The 16,859-nt window shown below is 39.2% G+C and overlaps 1 protein-coding gene across 1 annotated transcript in view; it reads left to right on the forward strand.

The window, feature by feature from the left end:
* Positions 1 to 2,472: 2,472 nt before the first annotated feature.
* apoba (apolipoprotein Ba) overlaps positions 2,473 to 16,859 on the forward strand; it is a gene marked incomplete at both ends in the record, with an annotated part of 92,024 nt that continues 77,637 nt past the window's right edge. Inside the window, 4 exon segments of the mRNA XM_083923724.1 lie at positions 2,473 to 2,530; positions 3,078 to 3,113; positions 3,733 to 3,845; positions 3,953 to 4,098. Coding sequence (XP_083779850.1) covers positions 2,473 to 2,530; positions 3,078 to 3,113; positions 3,733 to 3,845; positions 3,953 to 4,098 — 353 coding nt within the window.

The raw sequence follows: 16,859 nt of genomic DNA on the forward strand, positions 1-16,859 counted from the left end.
CGGGCTGTAATCAGGAAAGATGTGAAATCTTGATCCGTTGAAGGAGAGCGGGCCTTTCTGTCTAGCTAGGCGCAGAATCAGCTCTTTGGTTTGAAGGTGGTGGAGCTTGACAATGAAAAGTCGTGGTCTATTGTCGGCGTCTGCTGGTTTTGGGGCCAAACTCCTGTGGGCTCTGTCCACTGACGGTGGCTTCTCAAAACTGTCTTCCCCAAGCACCTCAGTGAGTAGTTTTGTGATGAAATCTGTTGGTCGTGGGCCCTCCGCATTTTCGGATATCCCCACAATGCGTATATTCTGCGGTCTAGTGTAGTTTTTCAAGTAAATCACCGAAAAGAGTTGATGGAGGCTTGCACAGCGGTGATTGCATTGGCCAGCGCGTCCATGTTGCTAACATTAGCACCTGTTTCTGCGCCAGCGCTCGACGAGGAGTCCGAGGTGGCTTTCCCACTTTGTTGTTTGGGCGGCTTGGGAGGCATTCATCCACTCTTAAGGTTGTGAAGTACCTTAGCGTGCGTTTCCAACGGAGTTTGACCGGTTACGAGGTCCAAAATGTATAAATTCGATAGATTTCAGCGGGAGCTGCGGAAGACACGTCTACTCGCTACTCATGCTCAAACGCGCCCCTGTATCGATGCTGTCGTTTTACACTTGTGGTGCACGCGCTTAACTCCAGGTGAAACTACTCCGGGTTGATCAAACTAACTCGAATCAGCTGTTCTGGAATCGAAAACTCAGAGTTTCCTATCTCAGAGTAGATCTACTCAGAGTTCAGGCTTAGACTCAGAGTTTGTTGAGCCTGCTTTGTGAAAAACGGACCCCAGGCCCAGCTTACATCCAGGACATGTTTAAACCCTACACCCCAGCCTGCCTGCTCTGCACTGCATTGGCAAAGGAGATGATTTATTTGAAGAAAAAAAATGAAACTTATATGTAGCACGCTATAGTTTTGCTTATTGGAAGCTAACACACTAACTTAATACTAGCTCTTCCGGATTGAATCCTAATTGTTGGATGCACTTATTGGAAGTCGCTTTGGACAATAATGTAATGTAATCATATCTAGAATTTCCAAAGGATTCTATCACAGGTCATTCCAATACAAAGCTCCATATGACTGGAATAGTCTTCTTTCTCTTTGATCTCTCCTCTCTCCGCTGCTTCAGGATTTATTTAATTTCTCATCCAAAAACAGGGGAGGTACTGTGGTGTGGTGGTTAGCACTGTTGCAGCAAGAGGGTTCCTGGTTTGAATCCTGGCTGGGGCCCTTCTGTGTGGAGTTTGGATGTACTGCGTGGGTTTTCTCCGCACACAGTCCAAAGATTGTGTTAGGTTAATTGATGACTCTAAATTGCCCGTAGGTGTGAATGTGAATGTGAATGGCTGTCTGTCTCATTTTGTCTCTATGTGCTCTGTGATAGAATTGCATCCAGTCCAGGGTACACCCTAGACAGGACCAATGTCAGCTGGGATCGGCTCCAGCCCCCCTGTGACTGCAATAGGAAGATGAAGATGAAGATGAATGAATGAATGATCTAAAAACATCATTTTCATGCTTTTAACAATTTGCCAGTCAAACTACTCTAACTGCTCTTTATGCGTATGCTGCAATTCATTTAATTGTTTTATTTTTATCCAGGTCATTGTGTCTTTTCAAAGTTGAGGAAGTGGGGATGGGAGAGGGTGAGCTCTCTCTCTCTCTCTGTCTCTATTTGTTGTTTATGCTTGTCATATATTGCTGTTTTTGTTTATATGAATGTTTTAAAATTTTGTTCCATGTCTATGGGACCCCCTCGAAAATTAGATACTGCCTCTCAAGGGGCTATCTTTACAATAAATTTCTAAATATAGTGAATTTAAGCATTCAAAATGTTGTATAGAATGTGTTACAACTCATAAGTAGTCTCTCTATAACCAGAGTGAATCTAATATTCCAGGAGTTATTGACAAAATGTTAAATGTTAAAATGTTTTTGTATAGTTGCACTAAAGTTATTTGCTGCTCTGTGTGCCCTGAATTGCCCCCCGGGGACAAATAAAGTTTTTTGAATTTTGAATTGAATTTTTGAAAAAACAATGTTGTTATAGTACCACAGTCTTGCTGACAACTGCATTTATGATAATTACCCTTTTTGTGAAGGTGGCGAAGAAAAATGTACTATTAAAAGCAGAATCTAGCTCTAAAGTGGGCAGCCATTTTGTCTTAACAAGAACCTCTGCATCTGTCGTCTGGAGACACCTAGAAATCCGCACCCAGAAACTGCTATTTACCCAATAATAGCCTTCGGTGGTAGGCAGAGTTTGTACTTTGAAATGACCACCTAGGTTTTCATGTGTCTGTATTGACTCTGGTAGTCAACAGGGCTGGGTTTAGGAGGGACAGGGAAGAAGGACTTTATAAAAGATCTGGGGAGAGGTGTTACTGTATTATACTGAGGGAGCTGAAGAAAACAGTGGGAACCCCTTTCCTCAGCCAATGATGGGTTACAGCCTGCTGTGCCTGTTACTGTTGCTGAGCAGCTACACGTTGGCTCGTAAGTTGAAATCCATTTTGATTTAAAGTAATTGGGTTGCGATAAAATTTGTACAAATTGTTTTTATTTTTGATTGTGATTGTCATTTATTTTAATAGGAAAAGCATTAACAACAGCTCTGTTCTGTTCAAGTGTCCCAGTAAGCCATGGCAATGAGCCAGCATGAACAATACCAGGACACTGAAACTGCAAATGGATTTCAACCACGGTTCATTGTTCATTATTTACACCTGGGTTTTTTGTATCAAACTGTGTTCTTTGAAAAGGGCCAATGTGACAGTTGTGTTATGGCTTACTATGAAAAGAAAAATGGAACAGAGCCATCAATTATTGTAACACATGTGCTTTCCCTACCATGACAAGTCAAGACATTAAGTTTGTCACAAATGTTATTGACTACATTTTTAAATTGATATCTTAAATTTCAACTTTTACTTGTACCCTTACATACTATTTATTTATTATTTATTTTTTTAATAATAATGATAATAATAACTATAATAAAAAAAATAAGTAATGTCTTAAACACACTTGATTTATTTTCCAGAGGAAGGCAATGATGAACAAACCTCAACGTGTCTGTGTAAGTTGTTAGCTACCCAGTTCTATTCACATTATATCCCTTTCAGATTGCAATTGGGTTGTTTTCAGTACGATTTTGTACTATTTTGATCAAATTGAAGAGTAGGAATAATGCAAAAAGCTTATATTGTACTTGGATTGACAAGACCCCAAAGTGATAATTAGTAATTACAACACTCTGTAATTACAACACTCCTTTGAAGGGTTTGACAGTGTGTGTACCTGGAAAAGTGTATATGTGCCTAGATGGGGGATTAGTGGTAAATTGTTGCAAATAGATACATTGACCTGCTAATAGATTGATGATAGCTGTGCTAAACTAATACACACATGACCCATTTTCTAGAGATAGCAGCAGATACTGATGGACCCTTGCCCCTGCGCTGTTTATGATTCACTACAACAGTTGTTCACTGTTGGAAACGTCATTTAGCTACTCCTGGGTGCAAAGGCTGTGATGATGTGGAACCTGGGTGATCCTATAGGTTTAAAATAGGAAAATGAACCCATCTTTACAGACAGTGTTGGAATGAACTCATTTCATGAAAACTTAGAGCTTTATACAAATTGGACAAAGATCTTAGTCAATATAACCACATGATACCATTATGTTATTGCAGTGGCATCCAGATTCAAGACCTTTAAGAAATACATGTACCAATACACCACTGAGAGCAAAAATGGTGTGGTTGGCACAGCCAGCCTGAAGAACGGCTCTAAAATCTCTTGTCAGGTGAATGTGTGTTTATGCGTTCCAGGTCACTTGATATCAGAATGTTCTTATCTGAACTCCAGTCCTGTTGCTCTATTGACCCTGTGTTTACTGTCACATATCTTTAGGTAGAGATTGAAGTCCCAAAGACATGCAGATTTGTCATGCAAACCAGGGACTGTGCTCTCAGTGAGGTGTCTGTCATGGATGCTGAGGGCCAGCCGGTGTACAGGGAGGCCCCTGACTCTGAGGCCTTCCAGGCTGACATGGAAAGGTTAGTGCAAAACATTATTCACATGAGATGATACACATGCAATAGTACAGAGCCTGAAGGATGACTCGGGTGGGATTGTTACTAGGGCTACTCTGTCCCCCTGTCCAATGGCATTTCATTGGATTTTAATGCACATCTATTTGTGCTGTTACAGTACCAGTGCTTGGATTAGCCAAAAAAGGACAAAAGACTCACTTACAGCAATACTTTCTTACATTACACTACACATCATATATCCAACAAGTCGTGTTAAATATTTTTTTAACTTTTCCATAAAAGGATTGTAAAAAAGCGCAATCGATTTATGCTCAAAAGGTTCCTGATTATGACCATAAGTAGCTCCACTGTCCAGGGAATGTCACCTGATGCAAAAACGCATTCATAATGTCCTCATATTTAAACTCTCCTAAAAAAATTAAAATATGAGAAAATTATGAATGTGTTTAAGGTATGCTTATAGACAGGTTTGCATGATGTCTTTCTGTACAAGTTCTGTACAAAAGACCTTAAGCCCCAGTAAATGGGCTGCCCGCTCTATCACTGAGCAACTGGGTAGAGTTGAAGCATTAGGAAAAACAAAAGATAACTTAACAAACTACATCCCCTGCTTTTAATATGTGGAATGCACACAAATGACTGTGCATTAATTTTTGTAGTTATATGTACGGAAAGTAAATGAGAATGGCTCATGCTCATGCTGATGTGTTGCAATGCCTCAATAAACCTGTGAATGTTCTCGTTTGTCCAGGTCATGGTCATCCCCAAAGCAATTTCATTCAAAAGACAAAAAAACAAGTCCAGTTGCTTTTGACTGAAATTGCCTTGGGGAGAATGCCTCAATGCCAGTTCTATCAAACTAGTACTTCTTTGGTGACATTATACAGTATATTCAGCAAGACTATAACGAGAGAGATTAATGCTGGAATGTGAGTTCGTCTTCTTTCTTGATCAAAAACACCAAACAGCTTTAATTGATTATTTTTTTGATTATTTTAATTTCCCTCTTGCCTCTCAAAAATAGAGGATTAACCTTCACCTCTACAGACCAGCCTTCTCTGATATATACACTACCGTTCAAAAGTTTGGGGTCACCCAGAAAATTTTGTGTTTTCCATGAAAAGTCACACTTATATACCACCATGAGTTGTAAAATGAATAGAAAATATAGTCAAGACATTGACAAGGTTAGAAATAATGATATGTATGATATATAATAATGATGAAATAATATTTTTTTTCCTTCAAACTTTGCTTTCGTCAAAGAATCCTCCATTTACAGCAATTACAGCATTGCAGACCTTGGGCATTCTAGCTGTTAATTTGTTGAGGTAATCAGGAGAAATTTCACCCCATGCTTCTAGAAGCCCCTCCCACAAGTTGGATTGGCTGGATGGGCACTTCTTGCGTACCATACGGTCAAGCTGCTCCCACAACAGCTCAATGGGGTTTAGATCTGGTGACTGGGCTGGCCACTCCATTACCGATATATAATACCAGCTGCCTGCTTCTTCTCTAAATAGTTCTTGCACAACTTGGAGGTGTGCTTTGGGTCATTGTCCTGTTGTAGGATGAAATTGGCTCCAATCAAGCGCTGTCCACAGGGTATGGCATGGCGTTGCAAAATGGAGTGATAGCCTTCCTTATTCAGAATCCCTTTAACCCTGAACAAATCTCCCACCTTACCAGCACCAAAGCAACCCCAAACCATCACGTTACCCCCACCATGCTTGACAGATGGCGTCAGGCACTCTTACAGCATCTTTTCAGTTGTTCTGCGTCTCACAAATGTTCTTCTGTGTGATCCCAACACCTCAAACTTCGATTCGTCCGTCCATAACACTTTTTTCCAATCTTCCTCTGTCCAATGTCTGTGTTCTTTTGCCCATATTAATCTTTTTCTTTTATTGGCCAGTCTCAGATATGGCTTTTTCTTTGCCACTCTGCCCTGAAGGCCAGCATCCCGGAGTCGCCTCTTCACTGTAGATGTTGACACTGGCGTTTTGCGGGTACTATATAATGAAGCTGCCAGTTGAGGACCTGTGAGGCGTCTATTTCTCAAACTAGAGACTCTAATGTACTTATCTTCTTGCTGAGTTGTGCAGCGGGGCCTCCCACTTCTCTTTCTACTCTGGTTAGAGCCTGTTTGTGCTGTTCTCTGAAGGGAGTAGTACACACCGTTGTAGGAAATCTTCAGTTTCTTGGCAATTTCTCGCATGGAATAGCCTTCATTTCTAAGAACAAGAATAGATTGTCGAGTTTCACATGAAAGTTCTCTTTTTCTGGCCATTTTGAGCGTTTAATCGTCCCCACAAATGTGATGCTCCAGATACTCAACTAGCCCAAAGGAAGGTCAGTTTTATAGCTTCTCTAACCAGCTAAACTGTTTTCAGCTGTGCTAACATAATTGCACAAGGGTTTTCTAATCATCCATTAGCCTTCTGACCCAATGAGCAAACACATTGTACCATTAGAACACTGGAGTGATAGTTGCTGGAAATGGGCCTCTATACACCTATGTAGATATTGCACCAAAAAACAGACATTTGCATCTAGAATAGTCATTTACCACATTAGCAATGTATAGATTAGTTTAAACTTAGATTAGTTTAAAGCACTGTTTAAAAAAAACAGTGCTTTTCTTTCAAAAATAAGGAAATTTCTAAGTGACCCCAAAGTTTTGAACGGTAGTGTATATATATTATTGGACATCATTTAGTTACCTACCTTAACAGTCAACAGTTACTACTCTAGCAACCAAAAAAGTGTGAATTTATATCAGAATATATATATATATTTTCAATTTTGTAACCCTTTACAGTAAAAAGTCAGATTAACGTTTCATTCTGTTGAATTTTCATCTAGTTAATTGTCTCTTCAGTTCCTCTTTATCAAAGAGTGAGTTAAAACAATGGGGATTGATCATATGAAGTGGGGAACATATAGGGGAGGAACGGGAAGTCGAGAGGTGAATGTGTGTCACAAGTTTACAAAAGAGCAAAAAAAAAAAGTGAAGTAATGACATTGAGACTAGAGAAAATGTTAAAGCAGATATAATGATGATAAGGAATAATAATGAATTCAGTTTATGTGAACAGGAAAAATGTGTTCGAAATTTTTAACATATCTCACTGTTTTTTTCAAATATGGATGTAGTCCCCAAAACAAATGAGATGGTATGATATTGGGAATGATTTACAAACTCCAAATATGTGCGTTTGGTTGGCAGGTATAGGCCTACTAAAGATGTCCATCTGTAAGCTTATTATTAAGCTGACTGGACACCATGGCCACGCATATATTTGGACCATCGCTCCAATTGCGTCATCTAAATGATTGAAATACATGGACTTTGTGTGTAATCTTGTCGGGTCCATCAGTCCAGTCTGAACACAGCTGTAGGGAGTAGCACAACCCCATCAGCACAACCCAATACGTAAGTCAGGCCTACCTCACTCACAAGGCTGTGCTTACTTTGCTGGTAGTGCACTTAATAGCAGTAGCCTTGGTGAGGTGAGGCTGAAATTTATTTATTTATTTAATTAGGGCCAGAGCACTGACAGCGTCAGCGAGTGACCTATTGTATACCTAGTGATTAAATTGACCCCGAGCACCGATTAAACGTCAGGCCAGCGAATGCCCTATTGAAATTGTTTTTGTTTCTTCTTATTATTATTTTTCTCGTCTCCAATGGATTGCCTTGTTTGGGGCTTTATCATGTTCAAAAACTCATCAAACTTTACACAAAATTAAAGCTGGGTGAAAATGTACGTATTTCAATGTTTTCAGAAAGGGGCCCCCTAGAATCAGTCAGGACGCCACAAATTAGGTAGATTTACGAAAACCAGTAGGCATGTAGAACTCTTCCAGACAAACAAAAAAGCCTCTTGGAAGTATATCGTAAACTCTAAAGGAAGTCGGCCATTTTGAATTTAGTGGCCATTTTTCAACATTTTTTAGATTTGCACGTGTCATACTTTAACAAACTCCTCCTAGAGGGACACGATCAACTTCAAAATCAGTCAGCACCATGTTAAGACATGTCTGATCAAACGATACTGAAAACCTTAGTTTTCACTATGCTGTGTGGGTGTGATATGGCACCAAAGTTAAGAAACGGGAAGTAGCTGTAATGTCAGCAAATATTGTCCAATCTGCACCAAGTTCCTGATGGATAACAAGAATCCAGGCCTGAACACAACTACATGACAATATTGACTCAAAGTGACAGTGCCCCCTGCTGGCAAGCCTTAAAATACAGCCCCTCCCCCAGGATTGACATCAAATTCAAAAAACCGGTTGGCATATATAACTCATTGAGACATACAAAAAAGCCTCTTGTGGCCATATGCTAAAGTCAATAAGAAGTCGGCCATTTTGAACTTTATGCTCATTTATGCACTTTTGCATAACCTACATATCAATATTGACTCACAGTGACAGCGCCCCCTATTGGCAGGAGGAAAAATGACAAACATAATCCGATTTGCATTACATTTCCATTGTGGGCGCGACGAGTGCGAGGGCCTGCTGCTTGCGGCTTTAATTAGGGCCCGAGCACTGAGGAATGTCGAAAAGCGAAGGCCCTATTGAAATTGCTTCGTTTTCTTTTCCTTCAAATTATTATTTTTACTGTAACAAATGAATTGCCTTTTTGAAGGCTTTATCATTTCCAAAAACTCACCAAACTTCACAAATAATTCAGTCTTGGTGAAAATGCACTTATTTCCTTGTTTTCAGAAATGGGCGTGGTAAATTGACTCGTTAGCGGCCCCAGAAAACAGCCCCAACTCCCAGATTGACAAAAATGTATTAAAAATGTTAGGCATATATAATTCATCCAGACATACATTAAGCCACTTAGAGCAATATGCTAAACTTAATTCATGGCCATTTTTCCACTTTTGCACGTGTCATACTTTACCAAACTCCTCCTAGAGATTTGACACGATCAACTTCAAAAGCAGTCACTACCATCTAATTACATGTCTGATCATTCAATACTCGGCGTTTGCGTTTGTAACTTTACCGTGTGGATGATGCAAGGCACCAAAGTTACGCCTTTCGCATGATTACAGGAAGTTTTTGTAACTTCCCCATACATTGTCCAATCTCTTTCAAACTTCTCATGATTCTTGAGAGTCCAGCCCTGATCATATTCACATCTTAAAATTGACTCACATTCATAGCGCCCCCTATTGGTGACAGGAAGTCACATGTTTTTACATGTCTTTATACTTTAACAAACTCCTCCTAGAGATTTACCATGATTGACTTCAAAATCAGTCACTACCATCTAATTGCATGTCTGATCATACAATATTCGGCGTTTGCGTTTTAACTTTACCGTGTGGATGATGCAAGGCGCAAAAGTTACGCCTCTCACAATACAGGAAGTTGTTGTAACTTCCCCATACATTGTCCAATCTCCTTCAAACTTCTCATGATTCTTGAGAGTCCCGACCTGAACACGACCACAGCTTAGAATTGACTCACATTCATAGCACCCTCTACTGGTGAAAGGAAGTCACGTTTTTACATGTCTTTATAATTTATCAAACTCCTCCTAGAGATTTAACTAGATCAACTTCAGACCTGATTAATACCATCTTACGACATGTGTGACCAAACGATACTCTGCGTTTGCGCAACTGCACCGTGTGAGCGTGGCTTGGCGCCGAAGTTTGCCCTATTGCTAAACACGAGAACGTTTTTTAACCTGACCATACATTGTCCATTTTTCACCAAATTTCACATACAAGACCAGAGACCCGGCCTGGACTCACTTACATCTCAATATAGATTCTTAGTGATAGCCCCCCCCCCCCTGCTGGCAAGCCTTTGATTACAGCCCCTCCCCCAGGATTGACATACAATTGTGAAAACTGGTAGGCATATATAACTCATTGAGACATACAAAAAGCCCTCTTGGAGCCATATGCTAAAGTCAACAAGAAGGTATTTTGTGTCATACTTTAACAAACTCCTCCTAGGGATTTAACACGATCGACTTCAAAATCAGCCAGTATCATCTAACCAAGTGATACTAGGCACTTTTTTTTATTTTTACTCAAAGTCAAGGCACCCCCTGCTGGTGACAGGAAGTCACATGTTTTTACATGTCTTTATGCTTTAACAAACTTCCCTAGAGATTTAAGACAATCAACTTCAAAATTGGTAAGTACCATTTTAAGACGTGAGACCAAACAATACTCAGCATTTGCATTTTAACTGTACAGTAATGGCGTGGTGTGGTGCCAAAGTTGGCCCTATCGCCAAACAAGAGAAAGATGTTTACACCTGACCATAGACCAATTGATGATGATCAGAATCCTGGCCTAAACACGCCTACATCTCAATATTGACTCACAGTCATAGTGCCCCCTATCGGCAAACATTAAATTACAGCCCCTCTCCCAGGATTTTTCTATTTTTGCTCTGTGTCCCCATAGCTTGGCGTTAAAGTTAGGCCTTTTGCAATACTTAAGAAACAGGAAGTAGCTGTAAATTCAGCATACATTGTCCAATCTGCACCAAATTTTTCATACATGACAAGAATCATGGCCGGAACACAACTACATCTCAATTTTGTCTCACAGTAAAAACGCCCCCTGCTGGCAGGATGAAAAAATATGAACCGATTTACATGAAATTTCCACTGTGGATTATAAACTTGGTAAAAAGTCCCCAAAATTTGCAAGTTGTCAAGGCTGGTGTACATTTAGGTATTTTATGGGTCTCATGCATGAGTGTGGCAAAATGCCTCAGTCGCACCCCCTAGAAACTTGCTAAAGTTGAGCACTTTGATGAGGTTTCACTTAGAGTTACGAAAATCAGTGGGCTCATAGAGAGTTAGGAGATGCACATAAAAGCCTCAAGAAGCCAAATCCTTAACATAGCAGGAAGTTGGCCATTTTGAGTTGAATATGAATATTGGCGTCACGAAACAGTAAGTTGCTGTAACTTTAGCACACATTGTCCAATCTTCACCGGATTTCTGAGGCATGACAAGACCCCCAGCCTGAACACACCAACAACTCAATATTAAGTCACAGCCGCCACAGCGCCACCTGTTGGCAACAGGAAGTAAGCCTATTATATAACAAATTTCATCTGATTTACATCACATTTTTAGTGTGTGTTCTGCATTTGATGTACAGTAAGGCAAAGCAAAGCGCTCTTTAGCGCCACAAAGTGGATGCAGGGAGTGAGGAAAAAGTTCCCTTACATTGCCTGTAGACCCACGCCTTTCATGCAGTGTTTGACGTTAGCTGAGACACACAACTGCACCGGCCAGAGTCCGGCCAGTTCCCCCGACGTGCACTGGGTGTGAGGACCCATTCAGCGCTTTAATTATTTTTCTTGTTTTTCTCTCAAATGTATTGCCTTTTTGAAATCTTTATCAGAATCAAAAAATCACCAAACTTCACACAAAGTTTTTTTCTTTTTTATAGAATTTTCTTTTTCTTATTTATCATCTCTTCTCTCTTATTTATCATAGATTGGTACCAGGAAGAACATCAAACAGCCGCAACAAAAAAAGGAGCAAAACCAGAGTATAATCAAATTTCATCACAATCAGAGTTACATCAGGATTTCATCACTACCTTTATGTTCAGTGCTTCCCTCAACACTTATAATTGGCCACACAGACCCACTCCCAACCTACCCAACCATCCACCCACCCCTCCCAATCTCAATGCTGATCCACATTCAAGACCGGATACACACTAACACACACACACACACACACACACACACACACGCACGCACACACACACACACACACACACACACACACACACACACACACACACACACACACAAAATAAATAATAATAAAATTAAGAAAAGAAAAGAAAGGAAAAAAGCGAAAGAAAAAAAGGGGGTTCTGAGGACTTGCTCTAAAGGGCATTATACATTTGGCTCCATTGGCTATCAAATTGTTTATTTTTATTTTTATCCTCCAACATTGGTCTTTCAATACATATGTAGTACTTCATCAAGGCTTTCCAATTATCTAATGAAGGTGTTTCCTTATTCTTCCAGTTTTGCAATATAATTTTTTTGAGGATAAGAGAGGAAAAGAGTGTCTGCCAACTAGTTGGATATCTCATCCCCTCTATATCTTGAAAAATACACTTTCTTGGAGAGAATATTATATTCCTGTTAGTATACTTACATAGCCAACTCTCTATGCCTTCCAATATCTTATTAATACCCTTGCAATACCAAAAGGCGTGCATAAGAGAGTCACCATATAGGTTGCATTTTAAACATTAATCTGACAAAGAGTTATCAAACTTGCTTATTTTATCTCTAGTATAGTATACTCTTGTCATAATCTTAAACTGTATTAGGCGCATATTTTCATTAGTAGTTAATTTCTATGTTAGTGACAAGCATTCTTTCCATAACATAAATGCCTAAATCTTCAGTCCACTTCTTATATATATTCTCTACTAATGTATCACTGTTTTCCGTACTTATCAGCAAATTGTACATAGAACCAATCAGTATCCTCTTTTTGTTGCTTTTGCTTAAGATATTGGATATTTCAGGACTGATGTACTTTTCCAAGTCAAAGTTGCAAGTAATCCATTTTTTTTAGTTGCATATACCTAAATAATTCTGTATCTTTTAGGTTATCTTTACTTTTGAATTTGCTGAAAGGTACCTCAGTGTTGTACTTTATGACATCTGAAAACTTTTGAATTCAACCTGTTATCCATATTTCCCAGTGTAGCGTGCTCTGTATATACATTGATGGATTATTCCAGATCACTATGTGCCTAGGAAGATTTTTTTTAATTTTATTCCAGGCTTTTATTGTACTATTGGTGACAAAATCTGTTGATTTGACCTTGTCCTTGGAAAATAATGAAGTAAAAGTAAACTGTTGCACTGTAATTGATTTTCTATGTCTATCCATGGGTCCTTGTTTGTTTTATTTATTATGTTATCAATATAAAATGGCTAAGCTGCTACCTGATCTAAGTTAGGGAGATTAAGACCCCCTTCTGCTCTTGGATAATAAAGAAGTTTTCTTTTCAATTTTCTTGGTTTATTTGACCAAATGACAGAAGAAATTAATGAATATACCTCTTTGAAGATGGTTTTAGGAAATACTTTGGAATTTAAATAATAATCTCGATAGCTAAATTTATTCTTCCTATTAAATTAATCTTTAAGTCTTGCCACTTACTAACACCTTTTTTAAAGTCTTCACAACTGGGTCTTTTCATGACTATATAAGATATTCTATTTTATTGTATCTGAAATTGTGTAAACTTCTCCAAGTCCTTTGTGCAAGAATCTATGGCAGCTCCATTTTAGTGATGTTCATTTTATATCCTGAGCTCTCTGAAAAGGTTGAGATTATATTCATTACGTGTGAGGTGGTTGCATTGCTTAAATAAAGTAATAGATCATCCGCAAATAAGCTTAGTTTAAACTGCCTCTTCTCTCAATACCTCTTATTTCTTTTGTCGCTCAAATTTTTTGAGCCAAGGGTTCAATTGCCAATGCAAACAGTGATGGATAAAGAGGACAACCTTGGGCAGTACCTCTAGTTAGTGGGTCTGTACCAATCTATTATTCAGAATTTTGGTTATGATCTTCTTATCACAGTTTATTAAGCTTATTGGCCTATAGTCAGAAGGTGTTTCACAGGTCTTACCTGGTTTTGGTATAACAGATATAGTCGCTTGGTACATTGTTTTGGGCAGATTCTTGTTTTTTTGCACTAAATTAACCACTTCTGTGAAGAAGGAATACATTTTTGTCCAAAAAGTGGTATAGAATTCTATAGGAAAACTGTCCATTCCTGTAGCTTTTTTAGGGGGAAAGTTCTTTATAGCAGATAGTATTTCTAAGTTGGTTATAAACTTGCTTAAGTCTTCAATTTGCTCAGGAGAAAGACGTTTAAGGTTGAGAGAATTTAAGAAAGGGAGAGGGTCCTGGCCTTTCCTTATTAAGGAAGTCAGATGTTTACCTGATTTATTTGCAGCTATATCATTTATTTTGTTAGAGTTATGCTTGAAGTCCTTCAATTTTTTAATCGATAGACTGTCCAATTTTAAGTTAGCTTCCTGTTGTTGTTGTTGTTGTATCATTTGTTTGGGTCTTATGTGCTCTCTGGAGTAATTTTATCTCTTCGCTTACTTTTCCTAATTCCTTTTCAAATTCTGCTTTCTTCTTTGACGCATATCCAATCATAACTCCACTTAGGTGTGCCTTAAAAGTATCTCAAACTATTCTAATACCTGGTCTGTCCTGGGGGTACCCGTACTCATATTTGTTTCTATAAACAGATCTTTATGGTTATTGATATATTTGAAAAACTCATTTTTAGAAATGACCTAATTATTCATCAGATCCTGTGAGACATTTTGTGTTCTTTTTGGGACAACTCGCATGGCACGACAGCATGGTCCGATATTACAATGTCATTGATTTTACTCGTTACAACTCTATCTAATTCAAACGCTGAAATAAACAAATAATCAATTTGACTGTATTAGGGTGTAAGGTCCTCCATATATCCTGAAGGTCATTAATAGATAAGAAATTTAGGAGTTTATTTGGTGGGTTTACCCTTCTGGATGTTGTCGAGCTGCCCTTTGAGCTAAAGATATTGATAAATCTCCCCTGAATATAATGACCCCAGTTGGTATATTGTGTAGGACTGTCTGTATCATGTTTAAAAAAGACACATCAGATATAGGAGGTTTATAGATTAGAGTATACATATTAGAGTATACATCTCTCCAAACAACATCTAACTACTAAGTACCTGCCATATTTATCTGGATGTTTTGAAATTAATTTAAAAGGTAGCCTTTTATTCATTAGAATGCATACTGTGCTCTGCTACTAGATGTAAGCATTACTTCAAAGGCTTACCCAACCCATGTTGAGGTACTCTATCTGGCCTGTTTTAAAATGGAGCTCCTGAAGAAAGACAATATCAGAGGATATTATGATTTTTAATACCCTCCTGTTGTCCATTCACATTCCAATTCACAATTTGTATTGTATTCGGAAGGTTTTGAGCAATACTGTTATGAGCCATGAAGTAATAATTGAACTGATGTTCTTGGAAATGCTTCTCCAGCTATCAGAATTGATGTTACTTATAATTCTAGTAAATCAACCTAACTCTTATTTTCCTGGATCCATGAGCAAAAAAATACATTCAACATACACTTGCTGAAAATTGACTCGACTTAATGTTCCTTGTCCCTTACTTAAACACAGCAATAGCACATGTGAATCTCCCCCCCCCCCCACATACACACACACACAAACCCAAGTGGCCGAGCCCTCACCACTGCCACTATCCCTCACACACACCTACAAACACACCAACATGGATGAGAGAGAGAGAGAAAGAGAGAGAGAAAGAGAGAGAGAGAGAGAAGTTTCTGAAACAGCAAGTTATGAGCAGACTCTGGAGAAGAGGAAAAAAAATCGAAAAAAATGAAAAGGAAAATATTAAAAATATAGAAAATATTATAATTTAAACTATACATTAGTTCAGAGCTTTGGGTATCCCGTATGTGCAACCAATAAGTGTTCGTATAACCCTATATTTTTCAGTGTAACAGAGGGAAAAGACTCAAGGGTGATCCAAAGTTAGAAAACATTTATCGATGAAGAAAGGTTGCTTTTTTTGTTCTCGAAGAGTAGGGTGCCCAAATTGAGAGGGGAAAAAAGGTTAGAAAGAAAGGGAAAAAATTCAGTTCAGGTCCTTCCCGTCCTTCCTACTCACTCAGCTGCCGCTCACTTGATTAGTCCTTCCTATCTCTCAGGTTAACCGTTGGATACATTTTGCATAGCTCACGTTTTGCTTCTCATACAGTGGGGACAGTGGCGGCTGCTGGTCTTTCAAGGAGGGGAAGCTCATTTTTCTGGCCTATATCATAAATGTGTTTGTTTATTTATATGTAAATTCTACCCTTCGTTTCTTTTCAAGAAAATGATCTGTGACCTTGTTGTACCAACTATGCGTATTTTCCAGGGACCAGTGCTCTCTCAATGGCCAGCAGAGCTAGGCTGCTTAAACGGCCTTGGTCCAGCTGGAGCTTCCGCACCAGGCTACTGTAAAGTGTGACCGCCTGTGAGTGTGAGTGACGGGGGGAGGAGCTCTGCAGCTGTCGCTGCTCGTTGGGGAAATAAACCGCAGAGTGACAGAACAGAGTCGCCAAACACAACGCTAGTCGTTTTTAACAAAAACAAAGTCACTGGGGATCGGTAAAGTCTCCGCATCAGTTCACAATGAAAAACTTGGAAAATGCTCCGTTGGATGTTTATTTTTCAAGATTGTTGATTCGCTCATTTAGCAGTCAATCACAAAAGGATTCAGCCTTAGACAGCTTATCCAATCATCATGCAGAAGCAGAGCGTCCGGGCCCCCAGAGACGCTGAGGGTACGATGGGCCGGACAAAGACTAGCATTTATCCAACCCGCTCTACGCTTCCCCATTGAAGTCAGTAGAAGCTGAGCGTCCAACTGTGTAAAGGCTGTGGCGCTGCGGGGATGAATGACAAGGAAGTAACGCTGGTTACCTGTGATAAGTAGTGGATTGTGAACAAAAGATCGAGGCATTCTAGCACGTATTCAGTCAATGAAATGAACACACAGTTACATATTTCACCACTTTTTTTTTTGGTGACATTTTAGGGGAGGCTGAGCTTCTCTTGCAGTGTTAGAGCAATCACCACTGAGTGGGGAATATTAGTTCTTCTTTTCCAATCACAAC

The sequence above is a fragment of the Echiichthys vipera genome (assembly GCF_963691815.1).
Source record: "Echiichthys vipera genome assembly, chromosome: 12".
NCBI classification, from domain to species: Eukaryota; Metazoa; Chordata; class Actinopteri; order Perciformes; family Trachinidae; genus Echiichthys; species Echiichthys vipera.